This window comes from Dermacentor variabilis, chromosome 4 (assembly GCF_050947875.1).
Source record: "Dermacentor variabilis isolate Ectoservices chromosome 4, ASM5094787v1, whole genome shotgun sequence".
In the NCBI taxonomy this organism is placed as follows: domain Eukaryota; kingdom Metazoa; phylum Arthropoda; class Arachnida; order Ixodida; family Ixodidae; genus Dermacentor; species Dermacentor variabilis.
The window spans coordinates 80,102,656-80,118,917 of NC_134571.1; the positions used below are offsets into that span (position 1 = coordinate 80,102,656).

The 16,262-nt window shown below is 48.2% G+C and overlaps 1 protein-coding gene across 1 annotated transcript; it reads left to right on the top strand.

Annotated features, from left to right (window-relative positions):
• The first annotated feature begins 9,623 nt into the window (after positions 1 to 9,623).
• On the top strand, positions 9,624 to 16,005 carry LOC142579410 (uncharacterized). Its single transcript, XM_075689560.1, has one exon. It carries the CDS (start codon positions 9,833 to 9,835, stop codon positions 15,344 to 15,346), a length of 5,514 nt encoding a protein of 1,837 aa, XP_075545675.1. The 5' UTR covers positions 9,624 to 9,832; the 3' UTR covers positions 15,347 to 16,005.
• Positions 16,006 to 16,262: the final 257 nt, after the last annotated feature.

Here is a 16,262-nt window from a genome sequence, read left to right on the forward strand (position 1 = left end):
ACACGCTCCCGGTCCGAGCGCCCGTGGAGGTGTGGCCGATGATGTTGGCGTTGGGGCACCACCCGGAAGAGTGGTGACAGCGGTAGAGACACCCCTGGCCGTAGCAGGTGGTGGCGTCCTCCGTGGACTCCCCGGAACGGGCTCAGGAACGGCAGGAAGTCTGCGGTGCAAAGCCGTAGAACACGAGCTCACCGGAGCACTAGCCGGCGTCGCTCTCTTCCGGTCGAACCGTCCCTCACCCGCCGAGTCTCCGCTGCTTTCTTCTCCCCCCGTGTCTCGCCCTTCCTCGCCCTTTTATAGCCTTCTTGTTAGTCCACGTAATCCTTCTCTTCGTCTTCTCTTCTCCACCAATCGTCGCTTTCCATGTCACCGGATACTTCTCCACCAATCATCTCTTGTCACCTCACTGGAAACTTCTTCTTTATCTTCTTTCGTCTTCGGTTAATCCACGTCATTCTTAACGCCATCCTCGTCGTCTTCTGGAAACCTTTCTTCGTCTACCATTTTATTTCATCTTCCCTCTTATATGTGACAAGGGCCCCCTCTCTCAAGAGTTTTTCCCTGAAAAACTGCTCAAGTCGTCCTCCTCTTCAGGCCATCCAGCCAGCCGACTATCTTCTGTGGCGATTCTGGCCCCAGCACACCACACAGCACAACGTAGATGACCAGCACACACCAAAAGCACACCACTAACACCTCACTGCCGTTGTCCATACGGTGTTCTAAACATGTTAATGTCCACAACTTAACTGCGTTTTCAGAACAATGCAATTGTCCACATGGTGTCCTTAATAAACATGTTAATGTCCAAAACACACTCCTTTGTACAATCGCGTAACAACCAAAACAACATCAACAACACGATGCATCCCTGAGATACATAACACAGCAGCAACAACAAGATACCTCCCAGAGATACCTAGAGCTGCTCAGTTGGCTCGACTCATGAAGTCCGCTCCAACGTTATCCCTGCCTTTAATATATTCCACCTGAAATGAGTATTCTTGGAGGGCCAAACTCCATCTCATAACTCTACTATTGTTCATCTTGGCCTTGGTTAAGTATTCAAGCGGCTGATGATCCGTTTGAATTCGGAAATGTCTCCCATAAAGATAAATGTAAAACTTCTTTACCGCCCACACCACTGCTAAGCATTCCTTCTCAACAGTGGAATAATTGCGTTCAGAAGCCGATAGTCGCTTACTTGCAAAAAGTACCGGATGCAGCACGTGATTTTCTTCTTGCAAGAGTACGGCTCCTAAAGCTCTGTCAGATGCATCCGTGCGCAGCACAAACTCCTTATCCAAATTCGGAGCAAGCAGAACGGGCGGTTTTGCCATATGCCATTTTAACATCACGAAAGCGTTTTCATGTTCAGCAGTCCAATTCAATTTATTGCTTGCCCCCTTCTTAGTAAGTTCCACAAGCGGATCGGCTATGTGGGCATAATCGGGAATAAAGTCCCTGTAGTAACCTGTTAAACCCAGGAACGACTGTACTTCTTTCTTGGTGGTCGGTGCCTGGGCTTGCTGTATTTTGACCAGGATGTCGTCCTTTGTCGCTATGCGGCCCATCCCCAGCTTGTGTCCTAGGAAAGAAATGGCTTCAAAGCCCACCTCACATTTTGCTGGTTTTATGGTCAACCTGGCTTGTTGAATTCTATCTAATAATTTTTCCAGCGTAATTATATGCTCTTCCCACGTATCTGTTGCCACAAGGATGTCGTCAATATAATGTTCTACATTTTGAAGCCCCTCTAACACCTTCCTCATCAGCTTTGTGAATATTGCGGACGCTGTCTTCAAACCAAACGGCATGAATTTAAACTGGAATAAACCTGCCGAGTAAGAAAAAGCAGTCTTCTCTTTAGACGAACCTTCCATTGGTATTTGCCAATACCCTTTAGCTAAGTCAAATTTAGAGAAAAACCTTTTGTGAGCGACCTTAGCGAACACCACGTCCGCTCTTGGTATAGGTTCGGCATCGGCTACTATGACGGCATTTAGCCGACGAAAATCTACACACAGTCGGTTAGTACCATCGGGTTTTTTGACAACCACGAGAGGCGCACTGTATGCTGACCACGACCTCTCAATCACACCAAGCTCCAACATATCCCGCACCTCATTTTCAATGGACTCTTGAACTACTAGAGGTAGTGGATATTGTTTCACGCTGATTGGTCTATCTGAAGAGAGATCTAGTTTGCAACTTATGACATGCGTTTTTCCCGGCACATCCGAAAAGACATCTCCCTTGGACTGAAGTAGGGCCTTTATCTGTGACCTTCTGTCTTCATTCAAATCGGGGTTTATTATCACCTTATCCCATCCTACAGTTTTCTTTCGACTGCACGTGGGTACCTCGGCAACATCATCTATCTCCTCTGCCACTACCGCACATGCTACGTCGGCGGTGCACCGTACGGGAACTCTTTCTTCGTACTTTTTCAACATGTTTGCATGGAAAACCTTCTTGGTGTTATTTACTAATAACTCATAATCCATGTCGCTTTTCTTCTGTGTCACAAGGTAAGGACCCTTCCACTGCATCAGTAGCTTATTATGATCCGTAGGTAGCAGGATGAGAACCCTGTCGCCCGGCTTCAGATTTCTGTGCGTGGCTTTCTTGTCATAGTAGCCCTTATAGCGTTCGCGCGCCCTTTCCAAGCTTTGATGTGCAAGCCTACATGTCTCCTCCAACTTCTCCCTCAACTCAAGAACATATGTGTATGTTGTCTTGAGATCTGACGCGATCGCTTTATTGGCCCACAGCTCCTTGAGTATTGTAAGTGGGCCTCTAACGGTTCTCCCATACAGCATCTCGAAGGGCGAGAAACCAAGACTCATTTGTGGCACTTCGCGGTACGCGAACAAAAGAGCTGGGAGATATCTATCCCAATCCTGAGGCCTTTCCTGGCACATTTTCTTAATCATACCTTTGAGGGTACCGTTGAACCGCTCTACAAGGCCATTACACATGGGATGGTAAGGCGTTGTCAGTAGCTGCCTCACTGACAAAAGGCGGTTGACCTCCTTCATCAGCTCCGACGTGAAGTTCGCGCCCCGGTCACTCAAAATTTCCCTCGGGAACCCATAACGCGAGAACATCTCCACAAGACCCTCCGCCACTTGGATACTGTCAATAGTTTTCAATGGAACGGCGTCAGGATAACGAGTGGCCACATCAACCAAGGTAAGCACATATCTATTGCCTCTGGCGGATACTGGAGAGATTGGCCCTACAATGTCAACGGCCACTCTTTGAAATGGCAGATCGATGGCTGGCATCTTGCCCAGAGGTACGGGACCAACTCTACCCTTCGGAACTGTGCGCTGGCACACGTCACATGAGCGAACAAAGCGTTTCACATCACTCTGGACGCCTGGCCAGAAGAACTCCTCGGTGATTCTTGACACCGTCTTTTGGACGCCCTGGTGTCCCGCCATAATGGCGTCATGTCCTAAGCGTAACACTGTCTCTCTCATATCTTTCGGTAGAACCAGCTGTTGGACCCGCCTTCCTGAGCTAAATGTGCATTCCCTGTGGAGAAGACCATTTACCACTAGATATTTGAATGACGAACGGCTCCTCTCCCGTTCCACTTTTTCCCCTATTTTTTCGAAGCAGGTTTTCAAGCTCGGGTCTTCTCTTTGCCTAGTTGCAATTTCACCCGGTGTTATGTTCAGGCACATCGTAACGGGCGTGGAGAGCGGACGCTGCGTTGCTCTGGCTGTCGCTTGAGCTCTTGTCTCCACTGCCGACGAGAAACTGACTGCCCCATCACCCGCTTGAGCTGTCGTGGGCCTTTCCTCCTTTGGGTGTTCTTCAACGTCGAGCATCCTCCACTCGGGATCGGGGTCCTCGACATTTCTTGCCCCCGTAATGTTTCCCAAGATGAGATCGTAGATGGGCTGCTCCACGCATTTTGCCGCTACCTGTCCGGTATAATATGGCGTGGACACGAGAATCCTGGCTTCAGGAAGGTACCTTACTGTGCTATCCACAAGAATGACGGCTGACGTTTCCCCTGTAAGATCCTCGTCCTTCACCAGGCTTCTCCGAACCAAAACTGTGTTGGCTCCACTGTCTCTGAGCACCAATACAGGACGGTCCCCTATTTGCCCAACCACCACCGGCATTGCTGCTTTCGAATGGGGTTCTCCACTCACCACCTCATTTCCCAGTGGCGTTTGTTCTCCCTTCGGCTGCGGAACTTCCGGTGGTGTGACAAGTTCTGCCCGAGAGTTGACAACGCATGCAGCTTGGTCTTGCGCTCTATACCGACACTCATCCACAGTGTGTCCTCTCCTTTTACAACCCTGACACACAGCCTGTGTCTTTTGAGCAACGTTACTGGTTCGACAGTCAGCTGCACGGTGTCCCACCTTGCCGCAGAGAAAACACCTTACTGGCGCCTTAGATGCACCGCCATATGTTCTTGGTTTTGCCGCATCTGTCTCTGGGACCTTCTGTGTCTCCTCCCTCCCCTTACTCATATTTCTCAGCCCCTGAGCCTCGAGGAATTGGTCTGCAGTGTCGGCAAACTCTTCCAATGAACACAACTTCCTTTCTTTCAAGAATAGTGACAGCTTTGAGCTGCAACATGCTAAAAATTGCTCTGTGACCAGCTTATCACGAACCCCTTCAAAACTCTTTTCCGTGTTGGACATATCGATCCACCTATCGAAATAGTTGGTCAGCCTGCCGGAAAACTGCTTAGCGGTTTCCGAATCCTCGGGTTTCGCGGTGCGAAATCTCTGCCGAAAACCCTCTGCCGTAAGCCTGAATCTTTGAAGGAGTGCCTTCTTAACCTTCTCGTAGTCCATGGACTCAGCAGCCGGCGTCCTTCCAAACACATTCAGCGCCTCCCCGACTAAGCACATACTCAATGCCGTGGCCCATTCACTACGCTCCCAGCCTTGCCCCAAAGCTATCCGCTCGAATCGTTGCAGATACGCGTCCAAATCATCTCTTTTGTCATCAAAGGGAGCCATCAACTTTCTTGGACAAACTCGGGCCGGTCTAGGAAATTCGGTACCAGCTAACGAACGCTGATCATCGTCCGTGATCCCCTCATAGCCTCCTGCGATATGCGCCTGTTTCCACAAAATGAACTCCTTCTCTCGTTCTATCCTTTTCTCCTGTTCTTCTGCCTCGCGAGCTCTTCTAGCCTCTCGCTCTTCTGCCTCGCGAGCCTCTGCGCGTGCTTGCGCCCTTTCCTCTCTCTGCCTCTTTGCTTCTTCTTTCTTCTCGTCCCAGAGACGCATCGCCTCTTCCTTGCTTAGCCCTAGCTTGAGCGCCAGTTCCAGCGTTTTTGCCAAATCCATACTTTCAGCCGTCGAGAGATCGGAAAGATCCGAGACAAAGCAAAAAGAAACAAGGAAATGAATCCTGGCAGGCTCGCCACTTGTCTTTGTCACGGATCTCCTCCGGAGAACACTCTGGCCGAAAGAATGGACTAGGCGACAGGGGTACCCACACAGATGCACATTTAATACCACCCACGCTACACGAACAACAGCACACAACCTAACAAAACACACAAGATACAAAAACTATCAGTACACACGAACCGGTAACACTGCCACTAGCGTTCTATTGAGAGTGGTTGGCGTTCGTGCTCACGTCTGGTTCGGTGCGGATGTGGCGTGGTGTGGGTCCCGTAGCCGGCGTCGGAGTGGCGTTCGACGTTCGAGGGCTGGCGTCGCTGGAGGCGTCGTTGGTTGCGTCGTACACGCTCCCGGTCCGAGCGCCCGTGGAGGTGTGGCCGATGATGTTGGCGTTGGGGCACCACCCGGAAGAGTGGTGACAGCGGTAGAGACACCCCTGGCCGTAGCAGGTGGTGGCGTCCTCCGTGGACTCCCCGGAACGGGCTCAGGAACGGCAGGAAGTCTGCGGTGCAAAGCCGTAGAACACGAGCTCACCGGAGCACTAGCCGCCGTCGCTCTCTTCCGGTCGAACCGTCCCTCACCCGCCGAGTCTCCGCTGCTTTCTTCTCCCCCCGTGTCTCGCCCTTCCTCGCCCTTTTATAGCCTTCTTGTTAGTCCACGTAATCCTTCTCTTCGTCTTCTCTTCTCCACCAATCGTCGCTTTCCATGTCACCGGATACTTCTCCACCAATCATCTCTTGTCACCTCACTGGAAACTTCTTCTTTATCTTCTTTCGTCTTCGGTTAATCCACGTCATTCTTAACGCCATCCTCGTCGTCTTCTGGAAACCTTTCTTCGTCTACCATTTTATTTCATCTTCCCTCTTATATGTGACAATCTCAGTGAAGAAAAGCCGTGCACTCACCACAAGCAGTCATGATCCAGACACCCTCCTTCGGAACGTTGTTGCCAGGACGAAGAGGCTACGATCTCGTAGCTGTCGTCCAAGTTGGGGCCTCCAGGATTCCGTATCCCAATCGCTGCCAGCCAGTTTGTTGCGTACTCCAGGGTAGCGTACCGTACTGCTGCCGAGAAGTAGCGGCGCCTGCCTATCGAAGCTCGACCGACATTACTTATTGGGTAGCGTGGCGTTGTCGGCGGGCTGCAGGCATCCGGTAGATCATGGCGACGAAGCAGGGGCGAGACGATTTGCTAGTGCTAAACTTGCACTGTTTATTCAAAGGTAGTTGAAAGAAAATAAGAAAAGCATGAAGTATGAAGTCTCAGGTATGAAGTCTCTCAAAGTACATTTCGGAGCCCCTTAAGTAGGCTCTCTACAAGTTGTGGGCGGGATCTTGCTTCCGTCGAATGACACGTGACAGGCACGGAGAGAGGGCCCCTGTGGGCTCCGGCTCAGGAGGGGGTGAAGGGGATGAGGTAAGCACACACGATGCCACGACCATGAGACGAGGGGAAGAGGTCGCCCGTGGGCTCCGGCTCAGTGGTAGGGTGAGTGACCTCTCGCCACGTGGTGTCAGACGCCAACCCTAACAGCCTGCGATGGCACGTTAGCATGATTCCGCCGAAGAGGGCAAAATTTCCCGTACGATATTCCTGCGCACGTCGTCATTGCCGTGGCACGGTACATTGCGTACAGCGTTGGATGCACGTTCATTTCACGAGTTTAAGTTTCTCCCGCCACACCTGGCCACAGCGACATGCGGGAGGGCACGGTCCATATAAACCAGCGCAACAACACACGGAGGCTAACGGAAACCTGCCCACGCGACGCCTTTGCCACGGTACGAAACCTATGGAGCAACACGTGTGCACGCACACAACCACGTGCACACAACCATAGCCATCACCATAACAAAGCCGCCATTGTGGCCCCAAAACATAACCGCCACAGAAAAAAAAGAAAGAAAAAGAGAAATTATCACATCACTTTCTCCACACTTTTCTTCTAGCACGCGGAGGGGGTAGAGCCTCTCTTCAGCTTTTTCCTTCCTCCATTTATCGTAGCCATGGAGGAAGGAAACCCAGGAGAGGCCCTGACGTCACTCTTTGTGAAGCAAAAGTGAAGCCGGAAGTTGGCGTTGCTCATGGCGTTGCTCCGCCTATCGGGCCAGCTCTCCTCTCTTGTTTACATTTCTCGCGAAACCACGCCGCGCTGCGCGCAACCGTTCTGCTCGGACCCGCGCGCTCCGCAGCAATACTAAACAATCGTTAGCACGTTAACATGATTCCGCCATAGAGGGCAAAATTTCCCGCAGATATTCCTTCGTCCGTTGCTATTGCGGTGGCGCGGTACATTGCGTACAGCGTTGCATGCGCGTTCATTTCACGAGCTTTAGTTCTTCCTGTCCCACCTGGCCACAGCAACATCCGGTAGAGCACGGTCCATATAACGCAGCGCAACAAAACACGGAGACCAACGCAAACCTGCCCGCACGGCGCCTTTGCCACGGTACGAAACAACACGTGTGAGCGCACAGAACAATAACAAAGCCGCCATTGTGGCCCGAAAGGCGGGGCCACTACATCAACGAAATAAAAAAAAACAGCAAAACAAAGAAGCAGCTACTACGTCATTTCTTCCACACTTTTCTCCTAGCGCACGGAGGGGGTAGGGCCTCTCCTCAGTTTCCTTCCTCCATGCGGTCCTGGCATAGACTTGTTTCGCCACCTGCCGTCATTTGCAGAAAGCAGCGTTTCAGGGAGGGCTGCCGCATAGAGTTTCCTACAAAATTACTAGAGGGAACTCTGGCGCTAGTGTCTACGGGAGCTGCAATGCGAGCGGTTGTCCCAGCATGGGAATTATGGGAAGTACATGGATTTGCCTAAACTTCGTCCTTTTGGCTTCAAGCGGCTTTGTGACTTTGTAAACTCGTCATTTTCAGCATTATGTTGCGCAAGAAATAATTAAATAAACATCATTAAAATTATCCGACGGCAGGATTCGAACACAGGGACTCTAGCACAGTAGCCTGATATTGAAACCATTAAGCCACGAGCGCATATATCGACAAACGAATGAGATGCCCTTATGAATTTATCGCGGGCATGCCAGTGCCTTGAGACGCTTGGCGCGTTTCGATTTGGCCACCTGGACAAGCTCAATCGTTGCAATTAATAGCAATTGTACGCGTTCCCGGCGTCTTCTGCACTTCGAAGAATATAGATTGCGCCGAAATATACGACAATAAGGTTTATATAGCGTAATATACAAAGCCACAAGAACGTTTGAATGCACAAGCACGAAGATCAGACAAATCCATGTACTTCCCATCATTCCCATGGTAGGACAACGACTGCAGCGCCAGAGTTCCCTCTAGTAATTTTGTAGGAAACTCTATGGGCTGCCGCATTAGGTTTGTTCGATTCAGAAAAAAAATGCACGGTACCACAAACGAAAAAGTGCAAGGGGTGCCAGTTAAGGTGTGCCGGGCTGCACCCACTCGCTGCAAGGTTCAAGGGTGCACAGCACCGTGGCGGCACCTTGCCTTACACCCCGTTCAATCGAGCACGGGGATGCAGGGTGCACCGCTGCACCTCGGGGAACTGAAGTTTTAGGTGCAGTGCACCGTGAATAGGTACAGAAGGTGCAGAGAAACTTGACTGAATCGAATAGACCTATATTAACTGCCGCGTGTTGCCCGCTCCTAAAAAAGGCCCTGAAGAGGCCCACCCTGGAATTGCTGCTTTCTGCAGGTGACAACAGGTGGCGACAAAAGTTTATGCTCGCACCGTCGCGGTACAGTGCTCTAGAATATTCTATAGAGCACTGTAGTCGCGGCAGCAGTTTGCATCCCCACAAGCGCTGGCAAATATCCCCGTTTTTCTTAGAAACGAGGCAATTAACTATGCCAAGTGTTATAATAAATGAAGAAGGCGTTAAAATGCGATCTTTTTGCAAAATTTGAACAAGAACAGTGCAACGGTGAGCGCAAAATGTTTTTTTTTTTAACATCACAGACAAATATTCAGTACCCTGTATACAGTAATTCTAGGGCGTGGGTGTGAACCACGGTGTAGCCGTGATAGGGACACATAACTATCGCTGGAGATTATAAAATGTGTCCACAAAATGCATAAATCAACTTAATCCAGAAAATAAAAGCTTGTTGTAAAACTTGAGAAAAATTAGAGAAGTAGTACGCGTGAAATTTTTAAAGATTATTTTTTGGGCAGAAACATGAGATTACTGTACTGTAGCGCTACCTACAAATATACTACACGTGCCGGCCTGTTGTTCCCGCGTCAAACAGTGAAACCGTTAAGCCGGTGCTGTCGCTACTGTACCGACCGTAACTAAACCTTAATGCTCAGTGCTGTGATTCGGAAACCATGCCGTTCGAGATGACTTCTTGCTACGCACCTTGGTTCAACTTAACTCAGTCCGTGACATCCTCACCAGCCATACGATGATGCAGGAGGTAGTTCGAACGATTCCGCAATGGTTGACGCTTGGCACCTCGTTCGGTGCGGTAAATACACTCACGCTAAAAGCGAGATTGTTTTAGACTGCGAGAACGTCGTGATTGGTCGCAATGTTGAGCCAAAGTATCGTCTAGACAGCGTGAACATTAGTCGTCAGCACGCTTGCTTGAGATACAGCAGTCATGGACAATGGGAAATCACTGATCTTCGCAGCCACAACGGCGTGTTTGTCAACGGTGCAAGGATACAGGCATCACATCGCGTTGCTCTTTCCGAAGGCGATGTCATCGGTTTCGGAAAGGCTGTGCCGAGTGGTGATGATGTGTTCGTGTTTGCATTGGAGAAATGTGTGGGTGTCGCCGTCAAGAACGAATTGCCTGATTCACCAACGAGTGCGTCGCCTGCATCCGACGTCGTGTTGTTGAGCGATGATGACGATATCGTCGTCACGAAAGTACACTGTGCGAAAAGACGACTTACTGTTTCAACAAGTTCGAACAGTGCAACTGCTAAGCACTGTTCGTCGCCCTCAGCCCTTGATGCCGCTCCGCCTCATGTCGCACCCGAAAAGAAACCCGTTGATGGGCGCGACAGACTTTGTTATGGTGGTTCAGCAGTCTCCACCAGTCCGGCTATTGGTACCGCTCACACCGATGTTCCGCTTACGGCTGACACGACGCGCTTCAGCAGCAGTCCTCATCAGAAAGTGTTAAGTACCACAGTCGCGATTGTTCCCAAGGCAGAGCCGTCTGACGCTGTAGGGAGAGTGAAAATTGAACGGGACTGTGAATCCACTGATTCTCGATCGACGTCTAGCCGCGACACATCCAGTAGCAGGCCATCACTGCCAGTGGGCTTGACCTTCACACCTACTGCTAGCAACACAAGCTCAGTTGAAGTGTCCTCTCCAGCACTTCCTCCTCATACACCTGGCACTTACATTAAACAAGAGGTACCAGGACACATTGCCGACATTGGAGTTGTTCCCATACGTGAACTGTCAGATGTGCCAAGTTATATCAAGCAAGAACCAGATTGCTTGACTGGAGAGCAAGCACAGAATGTAGAGAAAGCAGTGGTGACACCTGCTCACCAAAGTGAGTGTCTCGATGATTTACCCTTGCACAGCATTGTTGGGAGTAGCTCCAGAAGGACAGATCATTCAAGTACTGTGCCAAGAAAAGTCAAAGTAAACTCATGCAACAGCACATCTTTATCTTGTTCCTCTCAGCAAAAAGCAGAATGTGATACTTTATACCTAAGTGATCTTGATGTACGTGCTACTGCAAAGAAAAATGTCGCTGCTCCTGTTCATTTGTTAGGAGCACCAAAAACAGATGTCAATAACACTACTGTGAAAGAGGAACCTGTTTTATCTGACTGCAGTAGCAACAACATGGTGCAAAGCATAGTTAAAAGCAATGTCCCAGCAGATCTGTCTATCTCTTCCATAGGTTTTGGAAAAACTGTGCGAAGTGGTCTTACACCGAGTGGCCTAAAAGTCACTGATGCTGAGCAGTGCAGTACATTTTCTTTACATGAAAACAATAATGGTGAGAAGTGTGCTGGCTCGAAGTATGTTCCATGTCAGGAAAGATCATATTCACCGACAGCTTACAGCAAGAATGTCAGCAATTCGCCTAACCCACCACGCTGTTTCAATTTGTCCCTGTTGGTTAAGCCATGCTCTGTTGTTCTTCAGAGATTCGAATCCAGCACTCTTGCTCAAGAACAACCAGCTGCTTCCTTAAGTGGACAGCAGCTCACTGAAGGTGGTTTGGTCACACAAGGTGATCACAGTCATGTTGAAGCAGGACTTGCTGAAAACACTCGGAACACAACTAACGAAGACAGTCGTCATGATATATCGTTTTCTCAGGATGATGTAATAATAATTCTTTCCGATTCAGATGATGATTGTAATGGGGGAATAGATTTTGAGATCAAGAAAGAACCTGAGGAAGCAGAAGATATCATTAGCAATGATGCTGATGTTGAGGCTGGCATTCCATGGATAAATAGTTGCTTGAATGATGGTACTGAAGAGAGGAAAACTGTGCCAGTGTGTTCAGTAACTCAAGACAAGGAGCTTGAAAAAAGACTTGTTTGGAATGAGTCAGAGCCAGAGCAGACTACCTCAACTCATCAGGAGCAACCAGAAAATGATTTCTTCCCAGCATTGTCACAAGACTTCTCTGATGATGAGGCTCTTCCAGCAAAAATAAAGAGAACAAGCACTCCTGCACGTGCAATTTTCTTGTCATCCGCCCACCATCTTGCTTGTTTGAAAGGCAAAGTGAGCAGAAGCCCCAAGAAAAAGTCATGCCTGAAAGAGAAGCTGATGAAATCTATGAAACACAGGATACCAATGGCTGGAGGTGGATCAGCAGTCCAAAAGAAAGATGGTGAAGGGTTGCTTAAATCCAGCTCTGCTGCTGAATGTGAAGGTGGTTTAAAGAAGTCCCATTACAAGGTTAGGTTCCAGTCCCGTTCAGCTTGTCTACTAAGTACAGAAGAGCCATCTAAGCCCTCTGCAAGCACATCAAAAAGAAAGCCAGGCAACATGGTTAAACCTTTTAATGACATGCAAACAGTGCAGAACAGAGTTGAAGCTGCCAAGCCACTTGACGTTTCTGCTGAAAGAACAAAGCAATTGAGTCCATCTCTATATAGTGCGCAGCTGTTTCCAGAGAAGGGAAAAGCTCCCAGGGTGAGTGATGTTTCTGTTAAAACGACCCAGTTGGGTCCATCTTGGAATGCTATGGAAATACGTCCGCAGCTGGAAGATGTTCCACTGTCAAATTCTGTTTCTACTGAAACCACAAATCGATTGAGTTCTTCCCTGAAAAAATGTGCCCTCGTTCCCCAGGTCAACAATTTTACAAGAGCTGACTCATCAGTACAGGGAAAACCGTGCTTTTCTGTTCCAAGGTTCAAAAAAGCTGTCCGAATTTCTAGATTGGCAACGGGCTCACCAGTGCCCGCTGTTACTTCAGGTGACCCCACTGTAGTTGAACAAAGGCCTGCAGCTCTGCCACTAATTCCGGTGCCTATGGATCCGTTGCCTGAACCTATGGACATTGATGTATCTGAAAGGAGGTCACGTGTACACTTTCACATAGAAGAACCAAGTAGCAAAACCGATGAGCAGAGGGCTGAATTTGCACAACGTGTTAGGGCATCATTGAAGAAGAAAAAGTTTGAACATAGTCAGAAGAGTAAGATAAACTTGGGAGTCTTCATCTCTTACATTCTCAACTGGAAAGTTCATTGGCTAAAGGAGCAGCTGCAGTCGGCAATGCTTCCTCCTCTACTGGACATGGACAAGTTTCGAAGTAAACGCTTCATGTACAGTAGTCTGGAAGAATACAAGTTCGTGAACTACCACTTCTTGTGCCTCGAAGTGTGGCAGACTGTCTTCCGCAGCTGGCGAGAACATTTCGCACGCACCACACGCATGACATTCAGTTCTGCTGTTGTACGCCACACATGCCCTCCTGGTGACACCATGATCTTAACTTGTGTTGTTTTAGTGACATCAGAGCAGATGCACAAATCTTTGTATCCATTTGAAGGTCACCTTGTCCGCCTGGATCTGCGCATTCGAGATCAGGCAAAAGCTGCACTGCCAGCATTTGGATTTGTAACTCAACACAAGTTTCTGAGGGACCCTCGTGTGCGTAATAGCGCCATCCCAGACTTGTTGCAAAGTGTGTACACTGATGGGTGTATTCCTGTTACGTTGCAGATTCAAGTAAAAACAAGACCTGTGACTCTAGACTTTGGTAAAGTTCAGCGCTTGTCTGTAGTGGCCAAGATCACTCCGGCTTTGCGGCAAATGGAAGCTGTGTTAGAGCTTGAAAAATCTGCATTTGCCGAATGTATTGTCAGGCCTAATGTTAGCCATTTTTGGTGCCAGAAAGGTGTGCCCATGAGTTCTAGGTTCAGAGAAAACTTCAATCATGAACAGGAGCAAGTAATCAGTTCTACTGTTGCTGCTATGAGAGTGCGTGGCGGAGAACCTAGAATTATCATCCTGCATGGCCCACCTGGCACAGGCAAGACTCACACAGTGGTTGGCACGGTGACAGAGATCCTTCAGCATAACAGCAAACAGACTGTGCTGATTGTGGCACCGTCCAATGCTGCAGTTGATGAGATTGGCCGTCGGCTTTTGGCTCACAGGCAGCGGCAGTACAGACAGAGAGTGCCTGCAGAACAGGTTTTGAAGGTAGTCCGAATTGGCCAAAACAGCATGGTCCATGCAGAGGTTCGTGGGATATGTCTTGATGAGCTGTTGCAAAAGAACATTCAGAAGGATGAGATTGAACGGTGCAAAGAGTACGACCAGACCATTTGTGCTTTAGAGATTGAGGTGAAACGGTGCACTGACAAAAAGTGTCAGCTTGAAAAGTCTGCGTGTCAGGATGTCAGAGCGTTTAGACGTCTTGAGTTTCAGATAACACATTTGCAGTCTCAGATCCAGCAGGCTAAAGAGAAGAAAAAGCTCATAACTGACAGCCATTCCCGGCAGTTTCGTAATGTTAATGACAAGAAACTTGTAATCCTTCGCAATGCACATGTCATCCTTTCCACTCTAAACAGCTGCCGTAGCCGTCTTATGGAAGAGGCTTTTGGTTGCAACAGTTCTCATAACTTTTCATGTGTTCTTCTTGATGAAGCAACTCAGTGCACCGAAGTGGAAGCGCTCCTCGGTTTGCAGTACCGAACCAGCAGGCTGATTCTTGTTGGTGATCCCATGCAGCTTCCTGCCACAGTTGTGTCGCAAGATGCTGTCGATCGCGGATTCCAGGAGTCACTCTTTGAGCGTTTTTACAACTACCTAAAGCAAGAAGTTGACTCCAAGCCCATCTTCACACTAAATGAGCAGAGACGGATGCATTCAGAGATTTGTCAGTTCCCATCAAAGTACTTTTATAATGGGAAGCTTCGACCAGTTCTTGGGCTGGATGCCAAATATGCATCATTTCCATTGACTCCATACCTTGTGTTCAACATTAAGGACAGCCCTGAGGTTAGCGAGGCCACTAGTACATCATGGTTGAATCGTGGTGAAGCTGCCTTCGTTGCCCATCTTTGCCTTGCTATTTCCCAGCATGTTGTGAATGTGTCTCTCGGTATTATCACACCCTACCAGGCACAGAAGAGTGCTATCATCCAACAGCTTCAAAAGAGTTTCGCACCAGGGGCAGCAACTTTTGATGTCAATACTGTGGATGGCTTTCAAGGCCAGGAGAGGGATGTCATTGTACTGTCATGTGTGCGTGCCCACAACCCAAGAGGCAACATTGGTTTTGTTGCTGATGCCCGGAGGCTGAATGTTGCCATCACAAGAGCCAGGAAAGCTTTGTATATCTGTGGACATCTTGACTCCCTTAAGGACAGTGAGGAGTGGAGGGCATTGATTTCTGATGCTTATCATCGTTCCAAAGTGATGGACATCTCTGCAGAATGTTCTTCTGATCATCTTGCGGACATAATCAAGAAGCACCATGTAACAGGACCATGACGAAATTGAGGGCATCATATGTATGCTTTTGTTTATACATATGTTGGATGTGCACACGTGTTGTAGTAAGTGAATGTAAATGGCCAAATTTTGTGTTTTTCTTATGTAGGCCAACTAGGGCTTTCAAAGATTGTGTATGCAGGTTTCATTTCAATTTTAGTGGTTTGTTTTGTTGTGGTTGATTTTGTTTCATAGCATCTGGCATTTTGATTAGCATATGCTGTGTCTCTTCATAATTGTGTCATTGTCCTTCTGTTTAACTGACAGTGTTGCATTCATTGAAGACAATGGAATAAGAATTCAAGCCATGCCTCAGAATACAAAATGACTACATTGTTAGTTTTTGTGGTATTGCTGTCACCTTTTTTTCAACCTGGAATGCACAGTTTGCTGTATTTGTACGTTAATGCACCTGTAAATGAAAGTTGTTAATAGTCACTTTTGATATGGTCACAGTTATTTGTTCTGTTGGAACTCTTTCATGCCGAAGCTTTTGACATATGCTGATGACAGTCAACTTCAGTCACCACGTTCACATGGAGAGCAAACTTGGTGGTGTATTAGGGGTTGCAAGCTGATGTTACACCGTGGCTCACAAAACTACATGCTTTTCTTGTGGCTTTACTTCATTACGTTAATGAAGCTTCATTTCTGATGCATCTGAGTGTCATTCATTTTACTGTCTGGTTTTGAAATGCACACCCTTATGACGTTGAGTATGTTTTGGTTAAAGCCCAAAAAAACACCAATGAAAGTGTGCAGGATGTTCCTGTGAAATTGTATTTAAAGGCACACTAAAGAGCTACACTAAATTTAGATTGGTTATGTATTCTTCAAAACATTAGTCTTTCATTCATTAGGTGGAAAAAGGTTAGTTATTACTAGAGAAAGTAAAATCCAAGTAATTTTGTGGCAG